At 51.2% G+C, this 16631-nt stretch overlaps 2 protein-coding genes across 4 annotated transcripts in view; one reads left to right on the forward strand and one right to left on the reverse strand.

The window, feature by feature from the left end:
* Nucleotides 1-16631, reverse strand: part of LOC123764307 (uncharacterized) — a 275355-nt gene that overhangs the window by 167128 nt on the left and 91596 nt on the right. The gene's annotated exons all lie outside the window — the stretch shown is intronic.
* The window catches only part of LOC138358266 (LIM homeobox transcription factor 1-alpha-like), a 64951-nt gene that overhangs the window by 21922 nt on the left and 26398 nt on the right, over nt 1-16631 (forward strand). For all 3 annotated transcript variants that reach the window (XM_069316075.1, XM_069316074.1, XM_069316076.1), the window contains one exon: nt 7881-8070. In XM_069316075.1, coding sequence (XP_069172176.1) covers nt 7881-8070 — 190 coding nt within the window. The remainder of the gene's footprint in view (nt 1-7880; nt 8071-16631) is intronic.

Here is a 16631-nt window from a genome sequence, read left to right on the forward strand (position 1 = left end):
TGGTGGTGCGTCGCGTGTGGTGGTGTGTCGGGTGTGGTGGTGCGTCGGGTGTGGTGGTGCGTCGCGTGTGGTGGTGCGTCGCCGTGTGGTGGTGTGTCGGGTGTGGTGGTGCGTCGGGTGTGGTGGTGTGTCGGGTGTGGTGGTGCGTCGGGTGTGGTGGTGCGTCGGGTGTGGTGGTGCGTCGCGTGTGGTGGTGTGTCGGGTGTGGTGGTGCGTCGGGTGTGGTGGTGTGTCGGGTGTGGTGGTGCGTCGCGTGTGGTGGTGCGTCGCGTGTGGTGGTGTGTCGGGTGTGGTGGTGCGTCGGGTGTGGTGGTGCGTCGGGTGTGGTGGTGCGTCGCGTGTGGTGGTGTGTCGGGTGTGGTGGTGCGTCGGGTGTGGTGGTGTGTCGGGTGTGGTGGTGCGTCGGGTGTGGTGGTGCGTCGGGTGTGGTGGTGCGTCGCGTGTGGTGGTGTGTCGGGTGTGGTGGTGCGTCGCGTGTGGTGGTGTGTCGGGTGTGGTGGTGCGTCGGGTGTGGTGGTGCGTCGCGTGTGGTGTGTCGGGTGTGGTGGTGCGTCGGGTGTGGTGGTGCGTCGCGTGTGGTGGTGTGTCGGGTGTGGTGGTGCGTCGCGTGTGGTGGTGCGTCGGGTGTGGTGGTGCGTCGGGTGTGGTGGTGTGTCGGGTGTGGTGGTGCGTCGGGTGTGGTGGTGCGTCGCGTGTGGTGGTGTGTCGGGTGTGGTGGTGCGTCGGGTGTGGTGGTGCGTCGGGTGTGGTGGTGCGTCGCGTGTGGTGGTGTGTCGGGTGTGGTGGTGCGTCGGGTGTGGTGGTGTGTCGCGTGTGGTGGTGTGTCGGGTGTGGTGGTGCGTCGCGTGTGGTGGTGTGTCGGGTGTGGTGGTGTGTCGGGTGTGGTGGTGCGTCGGGTGTGGTGGTGTGTCGGGTGTGGTGGTGCGTCGGGTGTGGTGGTGTGTCGGGTGTGGTGGTGCGTCGCGTGTGGTGGTGTGTCGGGTGTGGTGGTGTGTCGGGTGTGGTGGTGCGTCGGGTGTGGTGGTGTGTCGGGTGTGGTGGTGCGTCGGGTGTGGTGGTGTGTCGGGTGTGGTGGTGTGTCGGGTGTGGTGGTGCGTCGGGTGTGGTGGTGTGTCGGGTGTGGTGGTGTGTCGGGTGTGGTGGTGCGTCGCGTGTGGTGGTGTGTCGGGTGTGGTGGTGTGTCGGGTGTGGTGGTGCGTCGGGTGTGGTGGTGTGTCGCGTGTGGTGGTGTGTCGGGTGTGGTGGTGCGTCGCGTGTGGTGGTGTGTCGGGTGTGGTGGTGTGTCGGGTGTGGTGGTGCGTCGGGTGTGGTGGTGTGTCGGGTGTGGTGGTGCGTCGGGTGTGGTGGTGTGTCGGGTGTGGTGGTGCGTCGCGTGTGGTGGTGTGTCGGGTGTGGTGGTGTGTCGGGTGTGGTGGTGCGTCGCGTGTGGTGGTGCGTCGGGTGTGGTGGTGCGTCGCGTGTGGTGGTGTGTCGGGTGTGGTGGTGCGTCGGGTGTGGTGGTGCGTCGCGTGTGGTGGTGTGTCGGGTGTGGTGGTGCGTCGGGTGTGGTGGTGCGTCGCGTGTGGTGGTGTGTCGGGTGTGGTGGTGTGTCGGGTGTGGTGGTGCGTCGCGTGTGGTGGTGCGTCGGGTGTGGTGGTGCGTCGCGTGTGGTGGTGTGTCGGGTGTGGTGGTGCGTCGGGTGTGGTGGTGCGTCGCGTGTGGTGGTGTGTCGGGTGTGGTGGTGCGTCGCGTGTGGTGGTGTGTCGGGTGTGGTGGTGCGTCGCGTGTGGTGGTGCGTCGCGTGTGGTGGTGCGTCGGGTGTGGTGGTGTGTCGGGTGTGGTGGTGTGTCGGGTGTGGTGGTGCGTCGCGTGTGGTGGTGTGTCGGGTGTGGTGGTGTGTCGGGTGTGGTGGTGCGTCGCGTGGGGTGGTGCGTCGGGTGTGGTGGTGTGTCGGGTGTGGTGGTGTGTCGGGTGTGGTGGTGCGTCGCGTGTGGTGGTGCGTCGGGTGTGGTGGTGTGTCGGGTGTGGTGGTGTGTCGGGTGTGGTGGTGCGTCGCGTGTGGTGGTGCGTCGGGTGTGGTGGTGTGTCGGGTGTGGTGGTGTGTCGGGTGTGGTGGTGCGTCGCGTGGGGTGGTGCGTCGGGTGTGGTGGTGTGTCGGGTGTGGTGGTGTGTCGGGTGTGGTGGTGCGTCGCGTGTGGTGGTGTGTCGGGTGTGGTGGTGTGTCGGGTGTGGTGGTGTGTCGGGTGTGGTGGTGTGTCGGGTGTGGTGGTGCGTCGCGTGGGGTGGTGCGTCGGGTGTGGTGGTGTGTCGGGTGTGGTGGTGTGTCGGGTGTGGTGGTGCGTCGCGTGGGGTGGTGCGTCGGGTGTGGTGGTGTGTCGGGTGTGGTGGTGTGTCGCGTGTGGTGGTGTGTCGGGTGTGGTGGTGTGTCGCGTGTGGTGGTGTGTCGGGTGTGGTGGTGTGTCGCGTGTGGTGGTGTGTCGGGTGTGGTGGTGCGTCGCGTGGGGTGGTGCGTCGGGTGCGGTCATGAGGTATGCGAGGAACCAACAGAAGTTTTCAGTAGGTGTTTACAGTAGCACTCGCGCGGAGACCAAGGTTGTGAGATGAAAGGCCGGAAGAAACAATGGATGACATTGTAGTTACTGTAAAAGAGTTAAGAAAGCATGTGGAGGAACTAGATGTGACAAAAATCAGTGAACCCAGACATGCTCTCACCATGGCTACTGAAGGAGCTGCAGAAGTACTTTGTCAAGCACTATCCAAAATACACACAGAAATCACAATAGCGTGATGGATCAATGAACAAATCCACAAGGGCCGTGACAAGGATTCGAACCTACGTCCGAGATCATCCCAGACGCTGCCTTAATCGACTGAGCTACGACATGGTCAAAAGAGTTGAAACCAGAAGTTCTACTGAATTTACTTGGATCCTGTAGCCTCTACGAGACATGAGGTGAAGGTAACTACAGGAACTGGAAAGAGAGAAATATTTGTGAGTGAATATAATTCCAACACAAACACCGGAGGCACACATAAACAGGATAACATCGGCAACATATGCGACGCTGGCAAATAGAAGAACATTGATTAGAAACAGAAATCATGACTTCTTCAAGGCACTCTACACAACAATCGTTAGACCCATACTGGACTATGCAGCACCAGCCAGGAACCCACACCGCGTGAAGCATAAAACCAAAATTGAAAATACAAATGTTTGCAACAAGATTGATGCCAGAGGTAAGAGGGTTAAGCTGCGAGTATAGGCTAGTGAAACTATACCTCACAACCCTTACAACTAGGGAGCCGGTCGGCCGAGCGGACAGCACACTGGACTTGTTATCCTGTGGTCCCGGGTTCGATCCCGGACACCGGCGAGAAACAATGGGCAGAGTTTCTTTCACCCTATGCCCCTGTTACCTAGCAGTAAAATAGGTACCTGAGTGTTAGTCAGCTGTCACGGGCTGCTTCCTGGGGGTGGAGGCCTTGTCGAGGACCGGACCGCGGGGACACTAAAAGCCCCGAAATCATCTCAAGATAACCTAACCTAACCCTAGAGGCTAGAAGGACTAGGGCAGGTCATCACAACATACAAGATAAGTATATGAATAGATAAGGCGGACAAGGATAGCCTTATAACATTGAGAAGAAAGTAGGACAAGAGGACACAGGTGGAAGTTGGAAACGCAAATGAGTCTATAGAATATAAGGAAGTACTCGCACCCTGTACTGGTGGTCAACAAGTGGAATGTTCTGATACAAGTTGTGGAAGCCAGTTCTATCCATAGGTCAGATTCGCCACAGAATTTCAACGTCAGAAATGTTAAGTTGTAATGCAACGGATATAACACGGGAGGGGGGGGGGGTAGTAGGTTGGGCACCGAGAGGTACACCTCACTCCCTTGTAGTCACTGTTAGGTAAGTACACTGTCACCACCGTCTCCACCATCACCACCAGCTCACCACCACACATCACCATCACCACCACCACATCACAATCTCACCACCACCCCCACTAACTCACCACCATACCCTCACCACCACCACACTACCACCTCACCACCACCACCACCTCCCTCCCACCATTCCCTAGTCACCTTTAAGAGGATCGATAGAGATAAGCGTGGAGTGGGTCCCTTACCCCCATCCTCCTTAAGGCACTATGCATATCTCCTTCGACTGTCTATCAAGGACCTACCCGGAACTACCATACTGCCCATTACAAACTATCAATTGGGCTGTTTCTGGAAGATTGTTGATGGTCTCTTATGCTGTATAGGTCCTAAGCACCATCGGACAGAAAATAATATTGGAATTATGAAAAGATACTCTGAAACATACTAGATACACAAGGGAGTATATCGGCTAGATTCATCATACGTGGGATGAATTGGGATGAATCATTGGAACCCAAGCAAGTCATGGAATGTATCCTGGTCCAGGTATATATAAATGTCAGCATTAAGGTGCTATTATGTTTGACTAACACGTCGCAAATTTCAGCAGAGTCGTCAATTCCGTAATTTATAAGACATATTAAGTGAGAGGACAGGTTGTTTACACACACACACTCCATTCACCTGGACTGTTTACACACACACTCCATTCACCTGGACTGTTTACACACACACTCCATTCACATGGACTGTTTACACACACACACTCCATTCACCTGAACTGTTTACACACACACACACACTCCATTCACCTGGCTTGTTTACACACACACTCCATTCACCTGGACTGTTTACACACACACACTCCATTCACCTGGACTGTTTACACACACACTCCATTCACCTGGCTTGTTTACACACACACACTCCATTCACCTGGACTGTTTACACACACACACTCCATTCACCTGGACTGTTTACACACACACACTCCATTCACCTGGACTGTTTACACACACACACACTCCATTCACCTGGACTGTTTACACACACACACTCCATTCACCTGGATTGTTTACACACACACTCCATTCACCTGGACTGTTTACACACACACACTCCATTCACCTGGCCTGTTTACACACACACACTCCATTCACCTGGACTGTTTACACACACACACACACTCCATTCACCTGGACTGTTTACACACACACACACACTCCATTCACCTGGCCTGTTTACACACACACCTGGAGCCGGATTCATCAAGCAGTTTACGCACGTCCTTACGAACCTGTACATCTTTTCTCAATATTTGGCGACTTTGTTTACATCATATATTACACTGTTTCTGAGTTCCGAAGCTCTAGGAGGCTCTTTATAACAATAACAACACTTGATTGTAAAGCTTCGATGCTCGTAAACTGTTTAATGAATGTAAACAAAGCCACGAAAGGTTGAGAAAAGATATGGAGGTTCGTGAGGACTTGCGTAACTGCTTGATGAATCAGGCTGAAGGTTCGTGAGTAGATGCGTAACTGCTTGATGAATCCGGCCCCCAGGTTCGTGAGTAGATGCGTAACTGCTTGATGAATCCGGCCCCCAGGTTCGTGAGTAGATGCGTAACTGCTTGATGAATCCGGCCCCCAGGTTCGTGAGTAGATGCGTAACTGCTTGATGAATCCGGCCCCCAGGTTCGTGAGTAGATGCGTAACTGCTTGATGAATCCGGCCCCCAGGTTCGTGAGTAGATGCGTAACTGCTTGATGAATCCGGCCCCAAGTTCGTGAGTAGATGCGTAACTGCCTGGTGAATCCGGCCCCCAGGTTCGTGAGTAGATGCGTAACTGCCTGATGAATACGGCCCCAGGTTCGTGAGTAGATGCGTAACTGCTTAATGAATCCGGCCCCCAGGTTCGTGAGTAGATGAATCCGGCCCCCAGGTTCGTGAGTAGATGAATCCGGCCCCCAGGTTCGTGAGTAAATCCGTAAATGCTTGATGAATCCCTGGCCCCAGGTTCGTGAGTAGATGCGTAACTGCTTGATGAATCCGGCCCCAGGTTCGTGAGTAGATGCGTAACTGCTTGATGAATCCGGCCCCCAGGTTCGTGAGTAGATGCGTAACTGCTTGATGAATCCGTCCCCCAGGTTCGTGAGTAGATGCGTAACTGCTTGATGAATCCGTCCCCCAGGTTCGTGAGTAGATGCGTAACTGCTTAATGAATCCGGCCCCCAGGTTCGTGAGTAGATGCGTAACTGCCTGATGAATCCGTCCCCCAGGTTTGTGAGTAGATGCGTAACTGCTTGATGAATCCCTGGCCCCGTGTTTGTGAGGCCGGGCCGCCCTAGACCTGCCTCGCCTGTTATATTAAACCTTTGATGTAAAGCATTTAATGACGTCCCTTATTATATGTTTCATTATTGTTTTAGTTTAATAATAATGTTTGTAATATTACTCCAGGTGTAGTGCGTACGACTTTGGTGATATCAGGTGTCCAAGTGTGACCTTTATGATATCAGGTATCTGTGTGTGACCTTTACGATATCAGGTGTCCAAGTGTGACCTTTACGATATCAGGTGTCCGAGTCAGACCTTTGTGATATCAGGTGTCCGAGTTAGACCTTTATGATATCAGGTGTCCGAGTCAGACCTTTGTGATATCAGGTGTCCAAGTGTGACCTTTGTGATATCAGGTGTGTATGTGAGATCTAAATGATATCAGGTGTCCAAGTGTGACCTTTATGATATCAGGTGTCCAAGTGTGACCTTTATGATATCAGGTGTCCGAGTTAGACCTTTATGATATCTCGTGTCCAAGTGTGACCTTTATGATATCACGTGTCTACTTTAGACCTTTACGATATCAGGTGTCCAAGTGTGACCTTTGTGAAAGACCTTTATGATATCAGGTGTCTATGTGAGACCTTTACGTTATCAGGTGTCTACGTGAGACCTTCACGATATCAAGTGTCTACATGATAACTTTACGATGCTTCCAATAACTTCATCATTTATACACACAATATATAATAAGAAAATGTTTTAGTTAAAACAATACACATGCAATAAATATACACTGTGTTTATTGTTAGTTTTGAATTAAATATGATTTTATGTATTTAAAAATTTGTGTACAAAAAATAATGTTACTTGAAACTTCGTATGAAAATGAATAAAAGGGTATAATAAAATGTATTTAAATAAGGTTGTAAATATATCAACACTCAATAGAACACGAAACAATATATATAAATGGAATAAGTTTAGATTCGTGAAAGACCTGGGTAAATACTGGTTTGGAATCAGGGTTGTTGATCTATGGAACAAATTACCGGGAATGTAATGGAGGTGGCCCCTTTAGTCCTGGAACTATGCCCACGACTATCCGGTTTAATCCATCCGGTTTAGTCTATCCGGTTTAAAGAATACTTGCTGGCTGGTCAGTAAGTTGGTTGTGGTGACCTCAATAGCTCTCCAGAGGTTATTAATTGTCATTAGCCGCAGCATTATACAAGTGGTGAGTTGGCTTGATATTGGCCTCGTGGCCATCAACCTCTGGAGGGCTGGTGAGCCTGCCACAATAACTTACTGACCAACCAGCACGCGAAGGGAAGGGAACCATCAGGGCTAAAGCGTCGAGCCATTACGACTATATAACACTGGGAAGGGGTCAGGATAAGGATTTGGGCTGGGACGGCGGGAAGGAATGGTGCCCAACCACTTGGACGGTCGGGGATTGAAAGCAGATCCGCACGAAGCGAGATCGTCGCTCTACCCTCCAACCACTTGGACAGTTTACTTTAGTCCAACAAGTGAAATAATGTAAACTCAAGTGTATGTAGAGCGAGAAGCGGAGTGTAGAGGTGTACTCACCTATTTGTGCTTGCGGGGGTTGAGCTTTGGCTCTTTGGTCCCGCCAGGTGTATAGGTGTGTCGTTGTGGTGAGTGAATGAGTGTGGTACTAACAGCAACCTTCTCCCCGGCGTGGTGCGGGCGCCCACAGAGGTGATGAAGCCGGTGGGGGTGGAGATGTGCGAGGGCTGCGGCAGGACCATCCAGGACAGGTTCATCATGAGAGTCATCGACACCTCCTGGCACGAGGACTGCCTCGTCTGCTGCGTCTGTCGCGTCCAGCTCCAGCACTCCTGCTTCGCCAGGGACAACAAGATCTACTGCAAGCTCGACTACGACAGGTGAGGCGCCACGCTTAGGGTGAGGGGTGTTGGGGAGGGTGAGGGGGGAGGCCTGGGGTGTTGAGGAGGGTGAGTGAGGACTGGGGTGTCGGGGAGGGTGAGGGTGGCCTGGGGTGTCGGGGAGGGTGAGGGGGGAGGCCTGGGGTGTTGGGGAGGGTGAGGGAGGACTGGGGTGTCGGGGAGGGTGAGGGAGGACTGGGGTGTCGGGGAGGGTGAGGGGGGCCTGGGGTGTTGGGGAAGGTGAGAGATTTTAGGGTGTCAGGGAGGGGGGAAAAGGACTAAGGGTGTCAGGCAGGGTGTTTGGGTTGGGGGGGGGGGTCCTTGGCTGTTGGGGAAAATGGGGGTTAGAGAGAGGGTAGGGTGGGGAAGAAGAGGGTGAGCATGGCGTGAGGGGAACGGGGCCAGCAGAGGTCAGTGAGGGGGTTGGAAACAAGCTGTGCTCAACTAGGGTCATGTGAGGTCATTCAGTAATTAACAAGGGCAGACGAGGGCCGCCGTAAGGTTGCACCTCTCTCTCTCCTATCTATCCCTGCATCACTATCCTCTTCTGTTTTATTGAATTTTCCGACAATTATGCAAACATATTATTCTCTTTGTGTCTCTGTGTGTGTGTCTCTGACACTGAACACGTTCCCTTGTTCTCTCTTGTCTTACACTGAACACGTTATTGAACAGCGTCAAGAATGGCTGCTAATACAACTTGATTCTTTCCTGAGTCCTCAATTACGTGTTAGAAAGTTTCTTCCAATTACTGCAGTCAGTTTATTTCTCCTTGTGTCATCCTCTGCTAGCTCGTCCTGTGGGTCCCGGTTGATATCAGCTGCTTTATCATCAAATGTTGCATCTGGTCGATGCTTTACCATTGTAACGTGATGTCTGTTAAGTGAATATATACCCACTGAACTATATGTTTAACACAACTCTAACCCTGTCCATGGAGGACAGAAAAAAATGTATATATGCTGGTTAGCATTGTAAATGTGTGGCCACGTCTGGGGTAGAAACAAAAATGAAAAAAAAATTAATATACCAAACCGTCCTCAACTCAAGTCCATTACATCCAGCGGTCGACCCCACAGACGCATTCGTAAATTTTTACATGATGTTCATTCAAAACGGGAATTTTCTCAAATATAAATTAATATTATAATATATTAGCATATTGTGCATATATATAGGCATAGGTTAGGTTAGGTGTTTAGGTTCTGTTGGCGATTATTTGTATTTGTAGTACGTGGGTGAAGCATTTACAGCGTTGTGGCTCGAACAAAATTCGTCAGTGAAGCATTTGTTCCGGAAGTGTTCGAACGTCAGCAGTTGTGAGTCGTGTGTAAACCGTTTTTCATTCATAAACAGCTGAGGTTTGGCGGGTGCATGGAATCACTTTTGGGTCTTTGTTTGGAGGACGGACTGCGCCAACACACTGCTGTGATCGAAGCGTGGCCTCCTGCAGGAGGAGGAAAGCGGTGAGGTTCGAACAGAGGGCGTCAGCGATGCACTGTTCGATAAATATTTGAATGTCATCAGTTGTGAATGGTGTTTAACCAGCCCGTCGTCATCAACAAAGGTCAAATGTTCATTCCATGCACATTTTTACAAACCACTCACAACGGGTGACGTTCGAACATTCACTCGAACAGTGCTTCGCTGACGACCTCTGTTCGAACAGCAACATTGTAACTGCTTCACCCACGTATTTCAAATACAAATCATCGTCGACAGAACCTAAACACCTAACCTAACTTACGTCTTACTACACATAGAACTTTACTCTATAAATGCGAACAAATGTGTTTCTTGATACACAATGCGATAAAACTGAGGAATGCGTCTTGGGGGGCGGCCGCAGCATTAACGAGCCGGGCATGAGGACGGGTTGTGTGTCTGTAAAATATTTGTCATCCATCAATATGGGGGTTTGGCGGCTGCATTAACGAGCATTTGACCTTACTTTATGAGGACGGGATGCCGTTTGGACCAGCGGGAATCGAACGCCGAGCCTGCAACGTTCCATTCTCACATCAGTCAAGATGACTGAAGGTAATCTCAGGTAATGTTTCTTTTAAGAGGTAAACTGTGGACTTGTCTCGTCCTGTTAGTCATTCTTTTACCTCACAACAGAAAGAAAGTAACAGGAAGTGCTATTAACAGCGGCGAGAGTCGGCAACAACGGGTGATAAGCAACGGTAAAGGTCACTAACAACGGGTGAGAAGTAACAGTAACTGTCGCTAACGGTAAACGGGGCAGGGGAGGGGGGGGGGGGTTAGAAACCATGGTATCGGAGGTGTCAACAACGGGATGATGTTATCTCCAGGCCGCCAGGACTGTGATACGGAGCTGATAACACCAAGTGGAGGGTGGGGGGGGGGGGGGTGGAGAGAACCCCCGGAGGCGGGAGAACAGTATGCTTGTGTGCGTTAAGCTCCAGCTCTTGGGTCCTGCCTCTCGATTCTCAATCAGCTGGTGCACATGCTTCTAAGTCTTTTAGGTTTTGTTATTTGTACATTTGATGCTGTGTATGAAGTCTGCCCCCCCCCCCCCCACCATTTTTTTTTGTTACACAGGAGGGTACAGGAGCAGACGACTGCTGACTCCTGTTAGCAGGCTGAGAGCTTTCCCTTCCCATAGCTCATGGTAAGCCTTACCCTACTAGTTTTACACACATGAGGGTACAGGAGCAGACGACTGCTGACTCCTGTTAGCAGGCTGAGAGCTTTCCCTTCCCATAGCTCATGGTAAGCCTTACCCTACTAGTTTTACACACATGAGGGTACAGGAGCAGACGACTGCTGACTCCTGTTAGCAGGCTGAGAGCTTTCCCTTCCCATAGCTCATGGTAAGCCTTACCCTACTAGTTTTACACACAGGAGGGTACAGGAGCAGACGACTGCTGACTCCTGTTAGCAGGCTGAGAGCTTTCCCTTCCCATAGCTCATGGTAAGCCTTACCTTACTAGTTCCTTGCCCCTCATATGCCAGCTCCTTGGGCGGTGTGTGTAGATGTGTCGCCGATTCCTTCCTACATTCTCGCTACATCATTTTGTAAACAGCAGCGATCTTAGTTTCATAATTCTTGATTTCTTACTTTAATTGTTTATTTAATAGGAATTAGCAGTGTTAGGAGTTTGTCAATCCTTTACGAAAGCAGGAGTTGGGCTGCAACTGTCACTGATAAAACGTTGTTATTTTGAAAGTGATTCCTTAACTGCTGGAACTCATTACAGTTGAGTAAATAGTGGTTGAGGGGATTGGCGAGGCTGTCTTCCATGCTGTCTAGGTCACCGTCAGGTGATGAATTCCAATATGGGGCCCGGGGGGTGGGGGGGTGGTTATGGTGGGGGGTGTTGAAGGAGGTCTGACCAAACAACTGACCAGGGGGGGTGGCGGGGGGGAGGTGGAGGCACCATGTTATTGGAGTGGTCACGGTGTGTGTGTACATGTGCCCGGAGCTGCTCCTCGTCCCTTCGTCACCCCCCTACACACCTTTCTACACCTATATATCCTCCTACACCCCGTTGTTGTTGTTGTTGTTATAGATTCAGCTACTCGGAACAAGCTCCAAGTAGCACGGGCTATGGTGAGCCCGTAACTTACCTGGCACAGGAGCGGGATAAGTAGCACGGGCTATGGTGAGCCCGTGCTACACCTCTTGGACCACTGCACAGTACACCTTTATACCTCTATATTTCTTTAAACGTCCTACACTCTTTACATCTCTCCACAACTTCCAAAACTTGATACATCATAACATCTGCATATCTTCTCAGTCACTTCAACGCCCTCACACTATCTAAACTTTACTAAAATCTTCCAGACTCATCAGCAGCAGAGTGGAGAGTGCTCTGGGGTCGTGTGGTACTAGGGGCCCAGGTTCGATTCCCGGTCGAGGCAGATATAAATGGGCAGAGTTTCTATCACTTGATGCCTATGTTCACCTAGCAGTAAATAGGTATCTGGGAGTTAGGGAGCTGCTTCGGACTGCATCCTGGTGTTGTGAGATAAATATATGGTAGATATGATAGAGGAAAAATAGGTCGGGAGTCAGTACATTACACACACACACACACACACACACACACACACACACACACACACACACACACACACACACACACACACACACACACACACACACACACACACACAGGCTTAATATTCTGGTCTGCCTTATCAGTATTCGGCAGTAACACAGGCTGTGACTGACGGGTCAAGGGGAAAGAGGTAGGGACGGAGACGGAGGGAAGGGAAGGGAAGAGGAAGGGGAGCATGGGAGAAAAAGGTATCAAGGAAAGGGGGGAAGGGGGTAGGGGAGGGAAGGGAGGTGTAAGGTGTGATTACCTTGTGTTGAGGCTACACTGCTTCTGTGTTGTCTCAGATGTTGTGTTACCTGCAGACTGACCTACACGTGTCAAGCATAGCGTCTTAAGGAGCTCCAAGTCCCTTGTCCGGTCCATGACTCTTGAGAGCTCCAAGTCCCTTGTCCGGTCCATGACTCTTGAGAGCTCCAAGTCCCTTGTCCGGTCCATGACTAAGAGTTCCAAGTCCCTTGTCCGGTCCATGACTCTTGAGACCTCCAAGTCCCTTGTCCGGTCCATGACTAAGAGGTCCAAGTCCCTTGTCCGGTCCATGACTAAGAGGTCCAAGTCCCTTGCCCGGTCCATGACTAAGAGGTCCAAGTCCCTTGTCCGGTCCATGACTTGTGTCAGTTGTAGAGCACGTATAGCTGTCTTTCCTTGCGGTAATGTGGAGCATGGAGACCCGCTGGCCAAGTAGAGGGTTAATGGTTGTCTCAAAGTTTGAGGGTATAGTTTGCATGTGGGTAGGTGCTAAGATGCCTCTCTGCTCCAGTTTACATTGTCTCTTTTTTCCTTTTAAAATTTGGCACAATGATGGGAGCTGACAACTGGAGTAGTGCCTCCTGTGGTTTACGCCAGGCGCTCCCCGAGGCTGTGGTGTTTACGCCAGGCGCTCGCTGGGGCTGTGGTGTATACGTCTGGCGCTCACTGGGGCTGTGGTGTTTACGCCAGGCGCTCGCTGGGGCTGTGGTGTATACGTCTGGCGCTCACTGGGGCTGTGGTGTTTACGCCAGGCGCTCGCTGGGGCTGTGGTGTATACGTCTGGCGCTCGCTGGGGCTGTGGTGTTTACGCCAGGCGCTCACTGAAGGTGCTCATCATATCTACCTGTTCTTGCAAACAGACTGATTAATTGATGAAGATGAAGCCACCCAAGAGGTGGCACGGGCATGAATAGCCCCTAAAGCTTCCAAACATTCTTCTTGTTAGGCTCAGCTACTGGAACAAAAATTTCCATGTAGCACGGGCTATGGTGAGCCCGTAAATTCCAAACATTCTGCCACAGTGAATAAATATCTGGGATAATCAAGGTGGTGCACAGTGCGCTACTGGTCCAGCCGTGCGCCCTCCACCAACACTTATGTGCGCTAAAAGTAATTTGTTTATCATTTTTGTGTACATTTCTCTCTCTGGCCTCTCAAGGAAAAGTCTCCAGCATGCCCCGACCCGGCCTACACGCCGGGCCTAACACCTGAGAGAAGTCTGGAGAAGAGGTGGAGCCGGCTGGAGCCTGCTAGGTGGTGGAGCCGGCTGGAGCTGCCAGGTGGTGGAGCCAGCCGGCTGGAGCCTGCCATCTCGGCCGGACTGGGAATAACGCTTCAAAACACGCCGGGTCGGATCACGCGGGCCGGATATTTTTCATTATAATAAATGTGAGGGGCGGCGAGCCAGCTGGTGAGGGGACGAGCCTGACCCACGTGTTGCCTGGCGACAGCTGGGAGGGGAGAGAGAGAGGGGAGATGGTGGCCAGGGTCGGGGGTGGCAGGGGCTGCTGGCCAGGGGAGGCTCTGGAGGGGGAGCTGGGGGAGTGCGGGGTGCAGGGGGAAGTTACGAGGCTGCACGAGGGAGGGTGAGGGGAAGAGGAGGTGTTATATTGGTGGTGGCTGGGGGGTGGTAGTGGTGGTGGAGGTGGTGGTAGTGGCTGGGTGGTGGTGGTGGTAGTGGCTGGGTGGTGGTGGTGGTGGCTGGCTGGGGAGTGGTGGTGGTGGTGGTGGCTGGGGGGTGGTGGTAGTGGTGGTGGCTGGGTGGTGGCTGGGGGGTGGTGGTGGTAGTGGAGGTAGTGACCCAGTGGTGGTAGTGGTGGTGGTAGTACTTACCTAACAATGACTAAGAGGGGAGTGAGGTCCAGCTCATAATACCCAGCCTACTACCCTTGTTGTACTTGTAGTATCACAACTTAACTATTCTGACGTCCCAACTCTTTATCGAATATTGCCTTCAAGTTGTGAATGGAGGTGGCTCCTACAACTTCCTCTTGCAGTGCATTCAACTCGTTCACTACGCGTACAGGGTACGAGTACTTCCTCCTCTTGTGTCCTCTTGGCCTACTTCCTTCTCTTCATTTGAAGAGTCTAGCTTTATCCACCTTTATTTAATATTCCCCTCAGTATCTTGTATGTTGTGGTCATGCCCCCTCTGTCTCCTCTATCCTCTAGATATTGATATTTAGTTCCATATCGGTTTTTTGTTGTGGTCTCTTTCGTAGATATGTTCTCAGCTTATGTTGATGTTGTGGTCTTGTCTCTCATTGATGGTGTGGTCTTGTCTCCCATTGATGATGTGGTCTTCTCTCCCATTGATGTTGTGGTCTTGTCTCCCATTGATGATGTGGTCTTCTCTCTCATTGATGATGTGGTCTTCTCTCATTGATGTTGTGGTCTTGTCTCCCATTGATGATGTGGTCTTCTCTCCCATTGATGATGTGGTCTTGTCTCCCATTGATGTTGTGGTCTTCTCTCTCATTGATGTTGTGGTCTTCTCTCTCATTGATGTTGTGGTCTTGTCTCCCATTGATGATGTGGTCTTCTCCCCCATTGATGATGTGGTCTTCTCTCCCATTGATGATGTGGTCTTGTCTCCCATTGATGTTGTGGTCTTCTCTCTCATTGATGTTGTGGTCTTCTCTCTCATTGATGTTGTGGTCTTGTCTCCCATTGATGATGTGGTCTTCTCTCCCATTGATGATGTGGTCTTGTCTCCCATTGATGATGTGGTCTTCTCTCTCATTGATGTTGTGGTCTTGTCTCCCATTGATGTTGTGGTCTTGTCTCTCATTGATGGTGTGGTCTTGTCTCCCATTGATGGTGTGGTCTTGTCTCCCATTGATGATGTGGTCTTCTCTCTCATTGATGATGTGGTCTTGTCTCCCATTGATGTTGTGGTCTTCTCTCCCATTGATGTTGTGGTCTTGTCTCCCATTGATGTTGTGGTCTTCTCTCCCATTGATGGTGTGGTCTTCTCTCCCATTGATGGTGTGGTCTTGTCTCCCATTGATGTTGTGGTCTTCTCTCCCATTGATGTTGTGGTCTTCTCTCCCATTGATGGTGTGGTCTTGTCTCCCATTGATGTTGTGGTCTTCTCTCCCATTGATGTTGTGGTCTTCTCTCCCATTGATGTTGTGGTCTTCTCTCCCATTGATGGTGTGGTCTTGTCTCCCATTGATGATGTGGTCTTCTCTCCCATTGATGGTGTGGTCTTGTCTCCCATTGATGTTGTGGTCTTCTCTCCCATTGATGTTGTGGTCTTCTCTCCCATTGATGATGTGGTCTTGTCTCCCATTGATGGTGTGGTCTTGTCTCCCATTGATGGTGTGGTCTTGTCTCCCATTGATGGTGTGGTCTTGTCTCCCATTGATGGTGTGGTCTTGTCTCCCATTGATGGTGTGGTCTTCTCTCCCATTGATGGTGTGGTCTTCTCTCCCATTGATGGTGTGGTCTTGTCTCCCATTGATGGTGTGGTCTTGTCTCCCATTGATGACGTGTTCAGACCATGGTGTAAGTACGATGCTCGTGGTTTTAACGTGTCTTTTTTATTTTTTATTTTATTTTTTACTTATATATACAAGAGTTGTTACATTCTTGTACAGCCACTGGCACGCGTAGCGTTTCTGGCAAGTCCTTAATCCTAATTTTCACACACATACCCAGGAAGCAGCCCGTAGCAGCTGTTTAACTCCCTGGTACCTATTTACTGCTAGGTGAACAGGTACACCAGGTTGAAAGAATGATGCGACCCCCCACAACAGTTGCCCGACTCTCAGGTACCTGTTTACTGCATCAGCTGAAAGGAAACGTGCCCAACCGTTCTTGTTCCGTCCGGGGATTGAATTCGGGTCCGTCGAGTGCGAGCCAAGGACGTAGACTACTGTGCTACAGGACCCAGTGTTAGACTGTAACTCAGTGCGGGGCTCTGATTGCAGCTGGGAGTCATCAAGCATTTACAAGACCATTTACGAAACCCGTACATCTTTCCTCAATCATGGCGGCTTTGTTTACACATATCAAACAGTTGACGACCTCCGAAGCACCACGAGGTTGTTTATAACCATAATAACCTTGCTTTGTGACGTTTCCAAGCTGGTAAACTGTTTAATAAGCGTAAACAAAGCCGCCATGATTGAGGAAAGATGTACAGGTTTCGTAAGCGGTCGTGTAAATGCGTGACGAGTCCCGGCCCTGATCTGGTTGATTCATGAGAAAGTTTTGGGC

Source organism: Procambarus clarkii, chromosome 82 (genome assembly GCF_040958095.1).
Source record: "Procambarus clarkii isolate CNS0578487 chromosome 82, FALCON_Pclarkii_2.0, whole genome shotgun sequence".
Classification (NCBI taxonomy): Eukaryota; Metazoa; Arthropoda; class Malacostraca; order Decapoda; family Cambaridae; genus Procambarus; species Procambarus clarkii.